Source organism: Vidua chalybeata, chromosome 23, assembly GCF_026979565.1.
Source record: "Vidua chalybeata isolate OUT-0048 chromosome 23, bVidCha1 merged haplotype, whole genome shotgun sequence".
Lineage (NCBI taxonomy): Eukaryota > Metazoa > Chordata > Aves > Passeriformes > Viduidae > Vidua > Vidua chalybeata.
In genome coordinates, this window is record NC_071552.1 from 2,521,874 (window position 1) to 2,537,928 (window position 16,055).

General features: G+C 49.9%; 2 protein-coding genes across 3 annotated transcripts in view; both read left to right on the plus strand.

Annotated features, from left to right (window-relative positions):
- The window catches only part of POU2F3 (POU class 2 homeobox 3), a 42,360-nt gene extending 35,491 nt beyond the window's left edge, over window positions 1-6,869 (plus strand). The window contains exons 9-14 of the mRNA XM_053963412.1: window positions 115-256; window positions 1,342-1,478; window positions 3,162-3,323; window positions 4,682-4,748; window positions 5,551-5,683; window positions 6,075-6,869. Coding sequence (XP_053819387.1) covers window positions 115-256; window positions 1,342-1,478; window positions 3,162-3,323; window positions 4,682-4,748; window positions 5,551-5,683; window positions 6,075-6,114 — 681 coding nt within the window. The 3' untranslated portion in view covers window positions 6,115-6,869. The remainder of the gene's footprint in view (window positions 1-114; window positions 257-1,341; window positions 1,479-3,161; window positions 3,324-4,681; window positions 4,749-5,550; window positions 5,684-6,074) is intronic.
- A 2,939-nt stretch (window positions 6,870-9,808) lies between these two features.
- On the plus strand, window positions 9,809-12,899 carry LOC128799185 (TLC domain-containing protein 5-like). 2 transcript variants are annotated; one of them, XM_053963396.1, is made up of 3 exons: window positions 9,809-9,852; window positions 10,188-10,387; window positions 10,962-12,899. In XM_053963396.1, exons 2-3 carry the CDS (start codon window positions 10,192-10,194, stop codon window positions 11,462-11,464), a joined length of 699 nt encoding a protein of 232 aa, XP_053819371.1. In that variant the 5' UTR covers window positions 9,809-9,852; window positions 10,188-10,191; the 3' UTR covers window positions 11,465-12,899. The 2 variants fall into 2 exon arrangements, with proteins under 2 accessions (XP_053819371.1, XP_053819372.1); XM_053963397.1 differs by having other exon boundaries at window positions 10,191-10,387.
- The last annotated feature ends 3,156 nt before the right edge of the window (window positions 12,900-16,055 follow it).

Sequence of the window (16,055 nt, forward strand, 5' to 3'; positions counted from 1 at the left end):
GAGAGGTCCTTTCCAGGCTGGTTCATTCTGTGACTCTGTGATTCTGTGTGGGGCTGGGACAGCTGGGAGGGGTTTTCCCTGTGCTCACGCTGGGATTTGGGTGTCCCCTGGCAGGGCGACGTTGGCCTGGCCATGGGGAAGCTCTACGGCAATGACTTCAGCCAGACCACGATCTCCCGCTTCGAGGCTCTCAACCTGAGCTTCAAGAACATGTGCAAGCTCAAGCCCCTGCTGGAGAAGTGGCTCAGTGATGCAGGTAGGTGACATCAAGGCAGAAATGCCACCAATGCCTTGTGCAGGCTGGCCTAGAGCAGAGCTGGGCAGAGCTACAGAATAAAGCAGGGATTTATTCAAAGGATCTCCTCCATGGATCCACCTTGGGCAGCACCAGAGCCCAGCCAGGGCTGCACCCAAGAGGAACCAAAATGGTCCCAAAATGAACCCAAGATGAACCAAAATGGTCCCAAAATGCACGAGCGCTCCCGGGGGCTCTCACTGGGATCAGCTCTGCTCCATTTGCACCTTGCAGTTCATTGTCCCATTCCAGCTTTAGCCCAGGCACTCCCATCCTGCTTGTTTTTCTCTCTCCAGCCCACGCTGTTTGTGCTCCTGGGCCTGAGCTTTGGATCATTTGTCCTTGGTGCCCAGCTGGAGCAGGAATTGTTTTGTCTCCCTGCTCTGTGCACAGAGCTCAGCATCCCCTCATGTGAAGCCCAGACCCACACACTGAAGCAGCACAGAATGTGAAAATAGAAAAGCTCAAACCTGAGGCATCACCACCAGCAGGAGAGGATCCATCCAGGAACCTCAAATCCCTTGTGCAAGCTGGAGAAGAAGGGGAGGAACTGCTGAGGTGCTGAGGGATCAGCCCAGGAGATGCAGCTGGAAAAGGAAGGATTTCACTGGGAGGGGAATTCCCAGGGGCAGCAGGATTTGGGGCGGTGTCCTGTGCTGACCTCACGTCAGCCTCGTGCTTCACCCAGCCCTTCAGGATGTCTGAGCCATTGGTCACATCTCAGCCACCCCGAGCCAAATGGTTTGGTCACATCCTTTTCTGTGTGGAATGAAATTATTGGAACACTCCTGGTCCGTAGCAGAGCAGGCTGGAAATCAGGCTCACAAAGGAAAAACAGTGTGTGGGTTAAAACACTTTTCTTCTTTGATTTGGACAAGCTCATTGATGGATTTGGAGCAATTTTAATCATTATCAGAGGGAGGATCCTCAATGTAGGAAGAATTAATCTATTTTAGAAGGCACATTTGTTTCACCGGAAGTATCTGGGAATGAAAATAACTCATTATCTTCTTGAATATCTCTTTTCCCCCTCCCTTTTCCCCCAGAATCTGCTCCTTTGGATTCCTCCATGAGCACCCCCAATTCCTACCCCTCAGTGAACGAGATGTTTGGACGGAAAAGGAAGAAGAGGACCAGCATCGAGACCAACATCCGCTCCACACTGGAGAAGAGATTCCAAGATGTGAGGGGAAAATCTTTCTGTCTGCTGGGAACTCTCCCTGAGCCTGGCATTTGCAAGGCTGTGGCACTGAGTCCTCTCAAGAAAAGAGGGTTTTTTTGGGGGGTATTTATTTGACAGCAGGCTAGAAAATGCTTGAAGAAGCAACAGGAAAAGTGTGAAACCCAAAGGAATTCCCTGTTATTTGACAGGAGGTTAAAAAATGCTTGAAGGAGTTAACAGGAAAAGTGTGAAACCCAAAGAAATTCCCAATTATTTCCTTGCTGAATGTTATTCTAAGGGAATTACGATTTTAGCGCCACATTTCCCCATTATCACCCACTGGGCCAAAGCTGATCACTGCAACCAAATCTTTTCTTTGGGAGTTGCAGATGTGTCACGGGAGCTCTGTGGCCACAATGCCCCATTGAGCAGCTCTGGTGAGACCCCAGAACTTGTTGCTGCAAATATTTTTCCTGAACCCATTCAGAAGTGGAGCCCTTTGTACTTTTTAAGCTCCAAGAATTTCAAGAAAAATCACTACAGACATCAAACAGAATTTTAATCAACAGGACTAAACTGTGCCTTGGACATTTCTCAAATCAAAACTGTTCCTGGGCTTGGTTTTTTTTTTTGGTTTCTCCCTCATATCAAAACTTGCTCAGTCATCATCAGATCATTTTAGCAGCTCATTTTTAGCTGGTAGAAGGCATTTTCTGCAATGGCAATATTATCTTGGCACCTCTGTGCCGGGAATCTTCGACATTTCCGAGCTTCAACTCTGAGCAAACCCCACAGAGCTAAAAGGAATGAAAATAAATGACTCAGGGGGCAGGGTGGGCTCTGTTATTTCCACTTCTAAATGAGAGGCAGTGACTTTTCTGAGCTGCTGTCCCTTGGACAGTGGCAAGGCCACCAGGTTTAGGTGAGCCCAGCACGGATTTTGGTGCTGTTCAGGTCGAAGAGGGAAGTGATTTTTAACAGGAGCAGGAGCTCTGACTCATCCCCCCCTGACTCCGGGAGAGCTGATGTGGAACCAGAGGCACTTTGTGGTTCACAGAACATAATCTCTCACCCAAATATTTACCCTGGGAGCTTTTGTCCCCTCCCCAGCTCGCAGCCAACCCCACCCTTGTCCTCCCAGCAGCCCCTGATGCTCTTTGGGGCTTTTTAACGTCCTGCCTCTCTCAGCAGAACCCCAAACCCAGTTCAGAGATTTCCTATTGCTTTTTGGGGCTTTTTTAACCTGCTGTCTCTCTCAGCAGAACCCCAAGCCCAGAGATCCCAGTTCAGAGATCTCCTTGTGCTCTTTGGGGCTTTTTTTTAGTCTCCTGCCTCTCTCAGCAGAACCCCAAACCCAGTTCAGAGATTTTCTTTTGCTCTTTGGGGCTTTTTTTAGCCTCCTGTCTCTCTCAGCAGAACCCCAAACCCAGAGATCCCAGTTCAGAGATCTCCTTGTGTTCTTTGGGGCTTTTTAACCTCCTGTCTCTCTCAGCAGAGCCCTAAGCTCAGTTTAGAGATTTCCTTTTGGTTTTGGGGACTTTTTAAACCTCTCTCAGCAGAGCCCCAAACCCAGTTCAGAGCAGATTTCTTGTGTTTTTGGGGCTTTTTTAACCTGCTGTCTCTCTCAGCAGAGCCCCAAGCCCAGTTCAGAGCAGATTTCTTGTGTTTTTGGGGGCTTTTTTAACCTGCTGCCTCTCTCAGCAGAACCCCAAGCCCAGTTCAGAGGAGATCTCCTTGATAGCAGAGCAGCTCTCCATGGAAAAGGAAGTGGTTCGGGTCTGGTTCTGCAACCGGCGCCAGAAGGAAAAGCGGATCAGCTGCCCGATGCCATCCCCCATCAAATCACCCATCTACAACTCCAGACTGGTGAGGGACTTGGGATTCAGCCTCCTGAGTGGAGTCTGATCCAGAACATTTATTATTATCCCAGCCATTGAAAACAATCAACTCAATGATAACAATTAATTAAGCGAGATTTCTATTTATTGAAAACACTGGAAAGAAAAGACAAGTTTCCTAGGAGGAATTGATTAGTTTAATTGTAGGATAATTTAGTCAAATCATGATGCTATCCCAAAGCTTTGCCCCTTGAGATTGATGAAGAAAATCTTTCCCAAATTAATGGGGGATTAAATACACTGATATCAATTAACTGCATTTCTGCTGCTTCATTTAAGAGTTGCTTGGTGCCTTTGCCATTTCAAAGTGGCAGGAACCTCCTCAGTGCTGCAGCTCCCACATGAGTGGGAGGCAGAGCCTGAATTTTATCTTGAAATCTCCTGGCTTTTGGAATCCTCCATCAGAAGGCAGGAAAACATCACGGGAAGTTTGGTCCCCCAAAAAACCCGTGTGGATTCTCAGGGCAGGAGCTTGGGTGAATGATTCCCCTGTGACTGCTGTCCCTGAACAAAGTGCTGCCTCCAGGGATAAATCCTAATTTGGATGGCAGCTCCCAGATTGCCGACTGTCACCTGAGAATTCAGCTCCCTGAAGGAGATTGGGATTTTTTTGTGCCCAAAACCAGAGGGAGCTGGGAAGTTTCAGGCTGAGAATGCTCAGTCTGAGGCATGAGCTCCTACAGGTTTGCATTCCAGAAAATGTGATCATTTCAGGCTTTTCCACAGCCTGTCCATAAATTTAGATGGGTGTGGAGAGTGTGAGGCACATGCAATACTTTCTTCCCATGGATGGAAAATGGATTTCTTCCCATGGCCTTGGATATATACATATATATATATATATATATATATATATATATAAGATAATATAATGTATATATATAATATAATATAATAATGCATACATAAAATAATATCTATATAAAATTATATCTAAAAGATTTATATATAATACATACATAAAACCAACATATATATAATGGTGTAGATATAGAATATCTATATAAAAAGAAATATTGGAAATATTAATTAAAATATTTAAATATGTAAAAATAAATAAAATGAAAATAATTATTTTATTTAATAATAATAATAATAATAATAATAATACATGATATAATGATATAGATATCGAAATATTCCCTTGGATATGGGAATGGTGTTTCTGCCCTGGAATATGACTGGAGATGGCCACGAGAGCCCCAGCTGTGGGTGAGCTGTCCCTGGGAGCCAGCACACTCCGCAGGGGCCGTGGCAGGAGTGGCAGGATGAGATTTCTGCACTCTCAGTGCCAAATGCTCACTGCCTGCCTCTGTTCCTGCCTAGGTCTCTACCTCAGGCTCCTTGGGGCCCCTCTCTGTCAATCCCGTGCACAGCACCATGCCTGGGACTGGTGAGCCTTGGGAAACCTCCCTTCCCTCCTTTTATCCATTTTTATCCATTTCTGGGACTCATTTGCAGGATAATCTTCGTCAGAGCCTCGGCTTTGGCCAGGGAAAGTGTCCCCACGCAGCTGGGATAAGAACAGCCCAGCCGTGCTGTTGGGTGGGCTAAAACCACGGAAAACACTGGGCAAAATAACATTTCCAGCATAATCCTAGGCTGGGGTGTTCAGGTTTGGGAGCCAGGCACAAGTGGGAGCCAAATAAAAGGGTGGGTTAGAGTCAGATCTCCTTGGAGACCAGAGATTCCCAGATATAGGAACAGGGGACATCCCTGGGGTGTCCCCACCTTCCCCAGGGCAGGGCATCAGAGGAGCCAGATAAATGGTGGATCAGTGTCAGATCTCTGTGAAGACCAGAAATTCCCAAACACAGGAACAGGGGACATTCCTGCCCCAACTTCCCCAGGGCAGGGACAGGGCATTAGAGGAGACAAATAAATGGTGGATCAGTGTCACATCTCCTTGGAGAACTGAGATTCCCAGATATAGGAACAGGGGACATCCCTGGGATCCCCTCCACCTTCCCCAGGGAAGGGACAGGGCATCAGAGGAGCCAGATAAATGGTGGATCAGTGTCACATCTCCTTGGAGAACTGAGATTCCCAGATATAGGAACAGGGGACATTTCTGGGCTGCCCCCACCTTCCCCAGGGCAGGGAACCAGAGGAGCCACGAGGTGGGCACAGGGATGGGGTGGGAATGTTTGGGCAGAAGAGGAGATGCCAGGCTCACTGTGCTCTGTCCCACGCAGTGACATCCTCGTGCTCCCCAGGGAACTCCAGCAGGCCCTCGTCCCCTGGCAGTGCCCTCCATGCCAGCAGCCCCGGCACAGCCCAGAGCAACTCCAAAGCTGCCATGAACTCTTCTGGCTTCAACTCTTCAGGGTAAGGCACAGCCCACAAAAAACCCCAAACCAACCCAGGGCATCGGAGGCTGGGGGAAAACACCGGGATCTCCAGGAAGAAGAGGAAAACCCTTAGGGATTCCAGCAGTGTGGCATGTTCCTGTGTGAAGCTTCAGGACCTCTCAGGGACAGGGTGGGATTGTTGGGGTGTCCTGTGCAGGGACAGAAGTTGGGTTTGGTGACCCTGGTGGGTCCCTTCCAGCTCAGGATATTCTGGGATTCTCGGGAGTGGCAGGATGTGATTTCTGCACTCCCACCCGCTGCCTGCTGAACAACCTGCAGGACGTGCTGACCCAAAGTCGGGTTGAGCGGGAAGTCAGGATGATTTTTACTCCGAGATGAAACTTGTTGTTGTTCCATGCTGCCAACAGCTCCTGGTACCGATGGAACCAACCCACCTACCTCCACTGAGACCTCGAGCAGCGAGGGCGAGAGCAGCTCTGCCTCCAGGCCGTGCACCACCGACCACGCTCGGGGCCTTCCAGTGCCTTCCACCGCCGGCTGCGCCAGGAACCCCCGGCAGCGGGGCTGTGCAGGGACTCAAACTGCAGCCCAGCCCTTCCCCCAGCCCCACAGTGACATTTTCCCTCTTCCCCCAGCCCCACAGTGACACTGTCCCCTTCCCCAAGCCCCCACGGTGCCACTGTCCCTCCAGGGCGAGCCCCGGCTTCGCTGTCCTCGCATGGCTCCTCCGCTTGCAGCTCCGCATCCTCCCGGGCAGGGCTCCCGTGTCAGGACTCTCCTCTCTCTCTCTCTCTCTTTCTCGCTCTCTCTCTGTCCCCATCCCGTCCCAGAGCTCCCCAAAAGGAAGGAGGGTCCCTCCTGCTGTTCCTGTCACGCACAGCCCCCAAACTGAGCCGAGGTTTGAGTTCATTTCACCGCAGCCCCGTGGCTGGGTGGGAGCCTTGGTTTTCCCCAGGCTCCCCATCCACTTGCTTTGCGCCTCCTGCTCCCTTTCTAAAGGTGCTTTTTGTTTTATTTTTCCTTCCTTTTTTTTTTTTTTTTTTTTAATTAAGTATTTTAGAGCCTTCTTATTTTTTCCTTTAAAAAAAAAAAAAAAAACAAACAACCAAAAAAAAAAAAATTGTCTTTTGCAAAACTTGTGTCCAGGTCTTGTTATTGTTGGAAACCTTGGGGGAAATTGTGATTTGTGTTGATTTAGTGGGATGAAGATGAGTCTTGACCTTCTCTTTTTTATTTCTTTTCCTCTTTTTTTGGGTTTTATCTGGTACCAAATAATAACAAGCTATTATTGAGATGCCTTCTGGTCTCTGAGCTGTAAGGAATTAATTTTCTGTTCTCGGTTTTTGTGCTCACATAGTATTGCTTGAGGTTGGTGTGTGCAAGTGCCTGGGAATTGCATGAGATTCCAAAGGAAAAGTCGATTTTCACAGCCTATCACCAGGAAAATTGTGGTTACATTTCCACTCTTATTTTTCCTGTATTTTTAATTAATTTTGGCTGATAGGGATATTTAAAGATTGGCAGATAAGGACAAATTTAAACACCGATCTGAACCTTTGGGCCACTCTGTCTTATTTTACTTCCTGCATGACCTTGGAGAAAGGAGTTGATCCCTGATAGGCAATGGTGCTGAAAATCCCATTTCCTTCTCCCAGTGCTCAATTTGTGCCAAAGAGCAGAATTTAGGGCATGATGAACATCACAGCTGATTCTTCTGCCACCCATCACCGAGGACATTTATTAACCCAAACCTCAGCACAGCTGTCATTTCCAGCTTGTTTCCACTGTGAAAATCTCAAATTATTTCATAGATTATCAGCAATTTTATCAACAGTCAGCACTGATTGTCTTCATAACCTCGGCCTGCATGTTTTAGCCAGGAATTCCTGAATTAACTCCTGGGAGCTGAGCTGTAATTTGTATTTTGCCTTCAGAGTCAAGTGACTTGGTCCAGACTTGAGCCCCTTGGTCAAAAGGGATCAAAAATAAAGTTAAATCAGCTATTTCCAATAATCTATTTACAATTTACTGTACATCCATATGCTCTTAGAGCCTTGAGAAGATACATTAAAATCCAAATCTGGCTTCTATTCCAAACCATTGAATTTAGTTCTCAGGAATTCCTCCAAGTAATTTGCTCCCACCTGCATGAATTTTGGAATAATGTTTCTGAAAACTGGGAGGGAAAGCACCAATGTATTAAAAGCTGAATAACAGCACCTGCACGTGAATATTTCTGCTGAGATCAAGGCCAAGCTGTGCCAGGCGTTGTGCAAAGACATCCTGAGGGTTCATCTCCTCCACAAAGTTTATAAACACAACGACAAATCCCCGGGATTTATTGATAAACTGTCCCCGAGTGGGAAAACAAACACCAGCAGTTTGTTTGCTCCACAAAAAGCTCCAGCTGGAAGGGAAAGAGCTTCGCTCCCCTGCCACCCAGGAACGCTTCCAGCCTCGCAGGAGAGCATCTGAGGGATTTAAAATAAACACAGCAGGAAATTGCAGCTTTCCAGGAGCAAGAGTCACCTCCCACAGCCACGGAGCAGCAATGCAGGGAGCAGTTGCTCCCTGTGGGAACTCGGTGACCTCCCGAGCAGCTGAGCTGTCCCCAGAGCAGCTCCTGTGCCTGGACCATCCCCGTGCCTGCCCCTCTCCAAGGAGAGCGGCTGTGGCAACTCCAGCTCCAACCAGCAGCTGGGCTACCTCATAAAGTGATATTTAGCAGTGCCCAAGTTCAAGTAAGGCTGGGGAGGGCTGGAAAATCAACAGATTGTCGTTGGTATTTAATTTTTTTTATTGTTCATTCATTTCTTTTCTCCTCTGATTTCCACCTGTGAGCAAGCTGGGGGAATATTCCTTGTCCTTCCCAGGTTTCCCTGTGGCCTGAAGGGAGATTTTGAGCATTTCCCCATGCCCAAATGGTGCCACCAAGTTCCCTCATCATTCCTGACGCTCACAGCCTCGGGATTTCCAGCTCTGGTAGACTTGGCATGGATCCTAACAGTCCAATAAAACATTTTAGCTTAAATTCAGGCTCAGCTTTACAGATGCCAGCAGGGATAAATACTCAAACTGCAGTAGGACCCCCTTTCTCTGTGCTGGGGTTCCTGCTTCAAAATGCCAGAGAAGGAGACAAAAATCAGCAAGTTTTAGCTCAAATATAAGAGCAACCTATAATCTAGGAGCCAATGAAAAGGACATTTGAATGTATAACTCACAGGAGCATCCTGTGGAGTCCAGCAGATCTCACTGGGACGGGCTCTTGTGCTCTCAGTGGTTTCACTCCCAGTATGGACCTCTGGCAGCAGGGAAAATTTGGGTTATTTGGGGGACACAGTATCAGATTTTAAAGTAAACTGAGTCAGGAATGACACAGTGCTGACACCGAGCTGGCTGGCAGGGCTTGGAAGAAGCTCAGCCCTGTCCTGGTTACTCACTCCTAGCCATGAACTTGGCCCCAGCTCAGCTCCTGGCTCACTCATCCTGTTCTGCACGTTCTGTGTCACATCTCCCTGAGCACCGAGTGTCCGGCACCACTCCCAGCCCGGCCCGAACCCTCTGACTCCTGCCTCAGCCTCCCCTCCCTGCAATCTGCACAAAGGTGCTCCCTGCACCCCCGGCTGCGAGAGAGATTGGAAGAAAACCCCAGGACACTCGGCAAAACAATAGCAAAAAAAAAAAAAAAAAAAAAAGGGAAGAAAAGAAGATAAAGAACACCAGAACCTCCCATCTTGCCCGATCCAGCTTTATTCTCCATCACCAGAGAGGAAAACGCCCAGCCAAAATAAAGTCTGGGCTCCCTCCGGGACGGCTCCAGCCGGGCGAGCCGAGGCTGGGCGGAGGTACCGAATGCCTGTTCCCGCTTCCCCCGCCCCGTTCCCCCTTCCCTGCCCGCGCTGCCCCAGCGCTGGCCCTGCCCGGGGCTCGCAGCTCCGCTCCGCGCATCCCTGTCCGCCTCCGGGGCAGGGAAAGCGGGGCTGAGCCAGCGGGAGTGCGGCGGAGCATCCTCGGGGGATGCACTGGGGGCCGGGTCGGGCAGGGCAGGGCTGGGCAGGGCAGGGCTGGGCAGGGCAGGGCAGGGCAGGGCAGGGACGATAAAAGGCTCCGGGAGCGCCGGCACCGCCTCCCCGCCCGGGCAGCCCCAGCCGGGCGCAGGTCCCGGGCGCGCAGAGCCGGAGCGGGGTGAGGATTTGGGGGTCTCGGGCTGGCGGGTACCCCCAGCCCCGTGCCGGGATGGGGTCTGGTCCCCCCTGGTGCCCGAGGGCAGAGGCGCTTTGGCAGCGGGAGGGTTGGGGTTGTGGTTTTCCCGCTGGGGAAATTTGGAAACGGTGCTAAGAGGGCTCGGGAGAGCGCGGTGCGCACGGCAGGGGACAAGGTTTGTTCTGCTCCTTGTGGGGTTTTCCCCCACCGCGTCCGGGATTTCCATGGACGTGCTGGGGTGGATGCAGAGGATGGTCGCGATGAGCACGGCTTTCTGAGGGGCTGCTGCCCTCCTCACGCTGTCCCTCCGTGTCCAGCAGGATGGTTGCCATCGTCCTGGAGGTGACCTGCAGCTTTGTCACCTGGCTGTGTCTCTACAGCTGCTTCTGCCACTGGAACAGGCAGCGTTCCCACAAGTGGAGCTGCCGCCTGGTCACCCTCCTGCACGGGCTCATTGTCACCTGCCTCTCTGGCTATGTCATGTTCCTGGATGGCCCCTGGCCTCTGACCCACGCAGGTATGTTTGGAATCTCACCCTCACCTGTGGCTCTGTCTGATTTCCTCTCCTCTTACAGCTGTGTGTTTGGGGCCAAATTTTGTTTAATTCTGCTGCTTCTTTTTCCACCACTTCTCACTGTTCCTCCTTTTGATATTTTAATTTTTTTTTTTTTTTTTTTGGCTTGTCCATGTACAAATTGGAAGTTTCCAGGATGGCAGCTTGAGTTTATTGCAGCATCAGGTGTAGCAAGGCGTGGAGAACAAAGTGCTTTCACATCTTGAAGGGTGTAATAACTCCTGAACTTCAGCTGCAGGGTTTTGGTGGCTGGTTTCTGTCAAATCTCAGAGAGTGCTGCTGATGGAGGCCTGGCTTTTCTAAAAGGCTGGAAGGAGAAGGGAAGCAGCAGTGGGACGGGATGGGAAGGGTCTGCTGGGCAGGCTGGGGTGTGAAGGGGAAGCAGAACCAAATATCCCTAATTCCTGGCACTTGGATAAGGCTGGAAATTTAGGAGGAGAGAAGCACAATTGACCTGTACTGATCCGTAAAGTAGAAAAAGATCTTAAATATGACTTATGAGCATCTTCCATTCCAGGTGCACCAAACACCCCTCTCCAGATCCACGTGCTGTCCCTGACCTTGGGCTACTTCATCTTTGACCTGGGCTGGTGCCTGTACTTCCAGACAGAGGGGGACCTGATGCTGCTCCACCACACCCTGAGCATCTGTGGCATGATCCTGGTGCTGGGGCTGGGCAAATCCGCCACGGAAGTGAACGCCGTGGTGTTTGTCAGTGAAATCACCAACCCCCTGCTCCAGACCCGCTGGTTCCTGCGGGAAACGGGCTCCTACCACACTTCCCTGGGAAAACTGGTGGATTTCCTCTTCGTGCTCCTCTTCCTGGTGCTGCGGATCGGGGCAGGAGCGTGGATCATGTATGGGATGGTGACGTCCCCCGAGCCCAACTGGCTCCTCAAGGCTGGGGGCCTGGCCATGTACGTGGTGTCCTTGGGGTTCATGCTTGAAATTTGTCGCTTTGTAAGGAGGAAAATGTGGGAAAAAAACCCTTCCCTGGACACACAATCTCTTCAGGAGTAGGAGTGCGCCTGTGGAAGCTTCTTGGCTGCTCGTTAATGGGTTGTAGAGGATGATCCCCTGGGTTTGGGGCCTGGCTGCTGGAGCTTGTTCCTGTGAAAAGAACTCTTAAAATGACACGGAATTGACTTTCTGCTGCCTCTGGAGGAGATGGATCAGTGCTAGGAACACGGAAAAGCTGAGAGAAGAGGGATTTGAGTGGAAACTGAGGAGCCTGGCACTGATTCCCTGAGTTCTCCAGCAATGGTCCAGTCCCAAGGAGGGTGGCAATGCCAGAGATGATCAGTCTGCAACCAATAATTGCACAATCTGCATGTTCTGTCCTCATTTCCAATGCAGAATTATATGGCAGCGTAGAGAAAATCAAATATGAAAAATCCCATTTTCCTGCCAGTGGGACTGGGTAAGGGGTGTGACCTGGCAAAGATTTCCTGAGCCTCACCCTCCTTAATAATCCTGGATTATTTTGGACCATGTGCTTGGCTAAATACTTGAGTGAAAGACTCTGAACAAGACTGAAGTGCTTGCAGGGGTGTAGTGGAGTTGTCCTTTGAGAGTGTGAAGTGATGGTACTCCAGGTGAGGCAATGTTTTACCTGTTTTTAATGACACATTTCCTTTCCTCCTGTTTTAACACTTCCATTCGGGCAGGTGCTGATCTCAGAGCAGAGTGATTTCTCTGGGACTGACTCAGGCCCTCACAAAAACAAGAGTCAGGAATTAGACTTGTGCCAATAAACTCCACGAGCAGGTGTTGGCCTAGGCTGGGATTGCCTAAAAAGAATAATCAGGCTTTTTTGTGGGAGAGGGAGGATAGTGAAGAGCCCCTCTGGATGCTCTTTTGTTCTGGGGTTGGCTCATTTGAGCTGAATTCATGGCTAATGAATCAAAAATGTGACTATTTCCAGGGGTGACAGGAATGTTTAGGCAGATCTCGGTGTGGCATCTGCTCCACACCAGCAGGCCTCAGAGCATGGAACAGTTCTCTCGTTTTCTTTACCTCTCAGAATCGCATTCTGACATTTTCCCTGGGGTTCTAATGTGAATTTCACTCTGTTCAAGGCCACAGTTCAGATTTAGTCTCCTCCAAAAGCCTCACTGAGAGCTGAGAAGCAAATGCAGAGGTGAGGGAGGGGAGCAGTGGGGATGCAGCTCCTCCACTGCCTTTATCTCCCTGAATTTGGCTCTGTTCAGGGCAGATATCAGCTTTTGGCTGAGGCTTCTCAAGGTGTCTGGAGAGATTAAAAAAATAACCTGAAATAACCTCACTTTGGACACATCCACTGAAGGCATTGCAGCTGTGAACCTGGGCAAGTTCCTGGGCCAATATTTTTGGGAAAGCAGGAGCCAGAGGGGCACTCCTGAGGTGTGGGCACCTGCCAGGCTCGCTGTGTTCTTCCAAAAACTCCTCTGAGTGACGGGACTTCTAATAAAGTCATGTTCCCTTTTGAAAAAAGAACCGATTGCTGTGATGTTCTTTTGTTCTGGGTCTTGAGGAGGCAGCTGGAGTGAGGGCTGAGGCCAAGGGGCTCGAGGGAAGGCTGAGGATGCCAAAGTCACTGGTCCATTCCCTTTGTGCAGCTCAGGAAGCAGAGAGGTGGTGAGGAAATGAGGCCAGGCTGAGCCAGGAGCTCTGGAGGTCGGGCTGGAGCTGTGGAGGGCAGGGGAGGCTCAGCTGAAGCTCAGGTTTGTGAGCAATGCACCCACAACCTGCTTTGCCAATGAATCCGTGCTGCAGAGGGATGAAGAGCCCCCAGGCTGAGGGGTTTGCTCTTGCTGGGCACAAGAATATCTTCAATTCTGGCCGTGGCTTCCTCCATCCCAGGGTGGTTTTATTTTTTCTCTGCCTCTCTGGTTTCACTGCCCAGTTCTGAAGAGTTGCATGGTAATTTGTCTGTGGTTTTTTTGGAGAAGCGATCAAAAGCATGAGAACATCCTGGGGGTTATAAGATGTCCTCAGTCACCACTGAGTGGCTGGTTCTGGTTGTTTCTGCTCCTGCTGGGCCAGGACTGCTGTCTGGAGTTGAGGAGAGCCTGGATTGGCTTCCAGTGAGAAAAACCTCTTCCTTCAGCTGAGGGACAGCATTGGGAAGGTATCCCAGTGCACCCAGACTGCCTGTGTGCCACCAGAGTTACCTGGGGAGGTTTGGTGTAAAATAAGTGCCCTCAGGTTCTCATCTGCCAAATCTCACCCAAGGATAATTTTAGTGCTGAACCCTCTAATGTGATGCTAGAAAATCACCCAGCTCCACTAGCCCACTGTATTTCTTATTTCAAAGAATGTGATTTTTCATGGAGGTGCCTGCTTTTTATCTGTCAAATATCCCCGAGGGCTTTTACAGCCACAAAAGCTGAGTTTTAGTAACGGCCTGTTGAACTCCCAGGTTTCCAGCTCTTGTTTATTCCCAGTTCAGTTGTGGACAAGGAGTTTCCCATTGTGGGTAGGATAATAAACACATTCTGTGATGCTTTTCATTGCTGTGAGCTCTGGTTAGAGCAGGTCCAGGAGAGCAGAGGGAAGGCTGTGCAGCTGGGGGAGGCTGGGGCTGCACTAAATGAGGCAGCAGTGTGCAAACAACTGTTTGCAGAGGTTCCTGCCCTGAGCTGTTTTGCTGAACTCTGTTCATCTGCCAAACGAGCCAGAGCAACGCAGCCCATTGAAATGGCTGACTCTGCACAAAGCAAACAGGAAAATTGGTGTGTAAAGCTGCACCTCACTTCTGGTATAATCCACAGGGAGATGATTTCACTTGCTACCTTGCACCTCACCGTGCAAAGTTTGTGCTAGAAACAAAAAAAAACAAACCCACAAGTTCTGTGTGCCCCACCTCCTGCATTAAACGCTCTGTGCCTTGCTAGGACTCGGAGTGCTCCTCTGTGAACATCTCTGTTTTTCTTCCTGGCTGCTCATAGAATCCCAGAGTGGTTTGGGTTGAAAGGAACCTTAAAGATCATCTCATCTTATCCCAAAATCCCCCTGCTTCTATCCCAGGTTGCTCCAAGCCCTGTCCAACCTGGCCTGGGACACTTCCAGGGCAGGCACAGCTTCTCTGGGAATTCCATCCCAGCTCCTCATCACCCTCACAGCCAAGATTTTTTTTTTTTCCTAATATTCCAGCTAACCATGCTCCTAGTGTGATAACATCAGCCCTATAACCTCCTGTCTGTCCATGCTTTTCTTTGTCCTAAGCTAAATATGAAAGCAGCTCCATCTCAGGTGTTACTGAGGCTACTGGAGAGCCAGCAAAGGTGGAGGGAGGCAAGATGAGACCTCAGATTTGTCAGAGAGGCAAATGCACTATTAATGCTCAGGAGGATGTGCTGAAATAGCAGGAGGATGAGCGTTTTGTAGCAGTAGGAACCTGTGCCTGGCCTGAACTGGAAAAGTAAGATCTGTATCTTGTTGAATACACAGTTGAAAGCACTAATTATGAGTAAGAGGCAGGTCAAGCCACTCCCACCGTCTGCATTTCAAAAGGTAAAACTTGACGGGATGAAGGAAAAAACCAACCCCATGTTTTTTTGGGGGTGTGAGAGGTTGTTTTGACTGTAACTTATGAAAGGTGGAGGAGCTTTTGTAGCTGCTTTAGGTGTCCTGCTTAAACCCTGAATTTGGGATGTGGAAGGCAGGAGAGAGAATGGGCAGCGCTGAATGCCTGCAGTGAGAAGAAATTGCTGGGCTTTGTAACTGCTGCATAAGCAGGGGATGGAGGGGATGTCCAGGGCAGGGTGTGAGCTCTCCTAGCCCACTGCACTGCTCCGTTCTGGGTGACAAAACCCCTCGGGGGATGCCACCTGGGACGTGATGATGCTCTGAGTGCTCCTCTGTGAACATGTCTGTTTTTCTTCCTGGCTGCTCATAGAATCCCAGAGTGGTTTGGGTTGGAAGGGACCTTAAAGATCATCTCATCTTATTCCAAAAACCCCCTGCTTTCCCTGGATTCCAAAAATCCCAGGGTATGGTTTTCATGAGTGGATGTGGAAAAAACCTTTTTTGCAACTCGTTTTTTTTTTTTTTTTTTTTTTTTTTTTTTTTTTTTTTTTTGTTGTTTTGTTTTTGGTTTTTTTGCAACAAGTATTTTTGCAACTCGTTCCTCTTCTTTCCACCAGCCTTCTCCGGCTGGTCAATCCCTTTTGTCACATCAGGATTCTCCCTTCCTTATGTGCTCTGAGTCTGGACCTCGAGCAGCAGGGATGTGAGTGGAGATGCCTGCCCCGACACAGCTCCGGAGCTGTGCAGAAGTTCCGCTCGCATCAGGAGTGAGCAGGGCAGACGCTGGGTGTGCTTTGTCCCGTATCTCTGCGGCACGCACGGGGTGATTGCAGCGGGCGGGGTGGGTGTGGGACTCATTTCTGTGTCCCCGGGCTACCGCGGCGCTCCGTGTGCCCTGTGGGGACATGACCTGCTGTGGCAGCCGGCCTGAACCGGTGAAGGGTTTGGAGGAGCCATAGGAGGAGAGGGCACTTGGCTGGTTTCACCCGGAGGAGAAAATTTGGGGTCTGCGGCTTCCTCACAGGGGCAGCGCTGATCTCTGAGAGCAGGGACAGGCTGGAGCTGTGCCAGCGGAGCTTTAGGTTGGACATCGGGAAAAGAG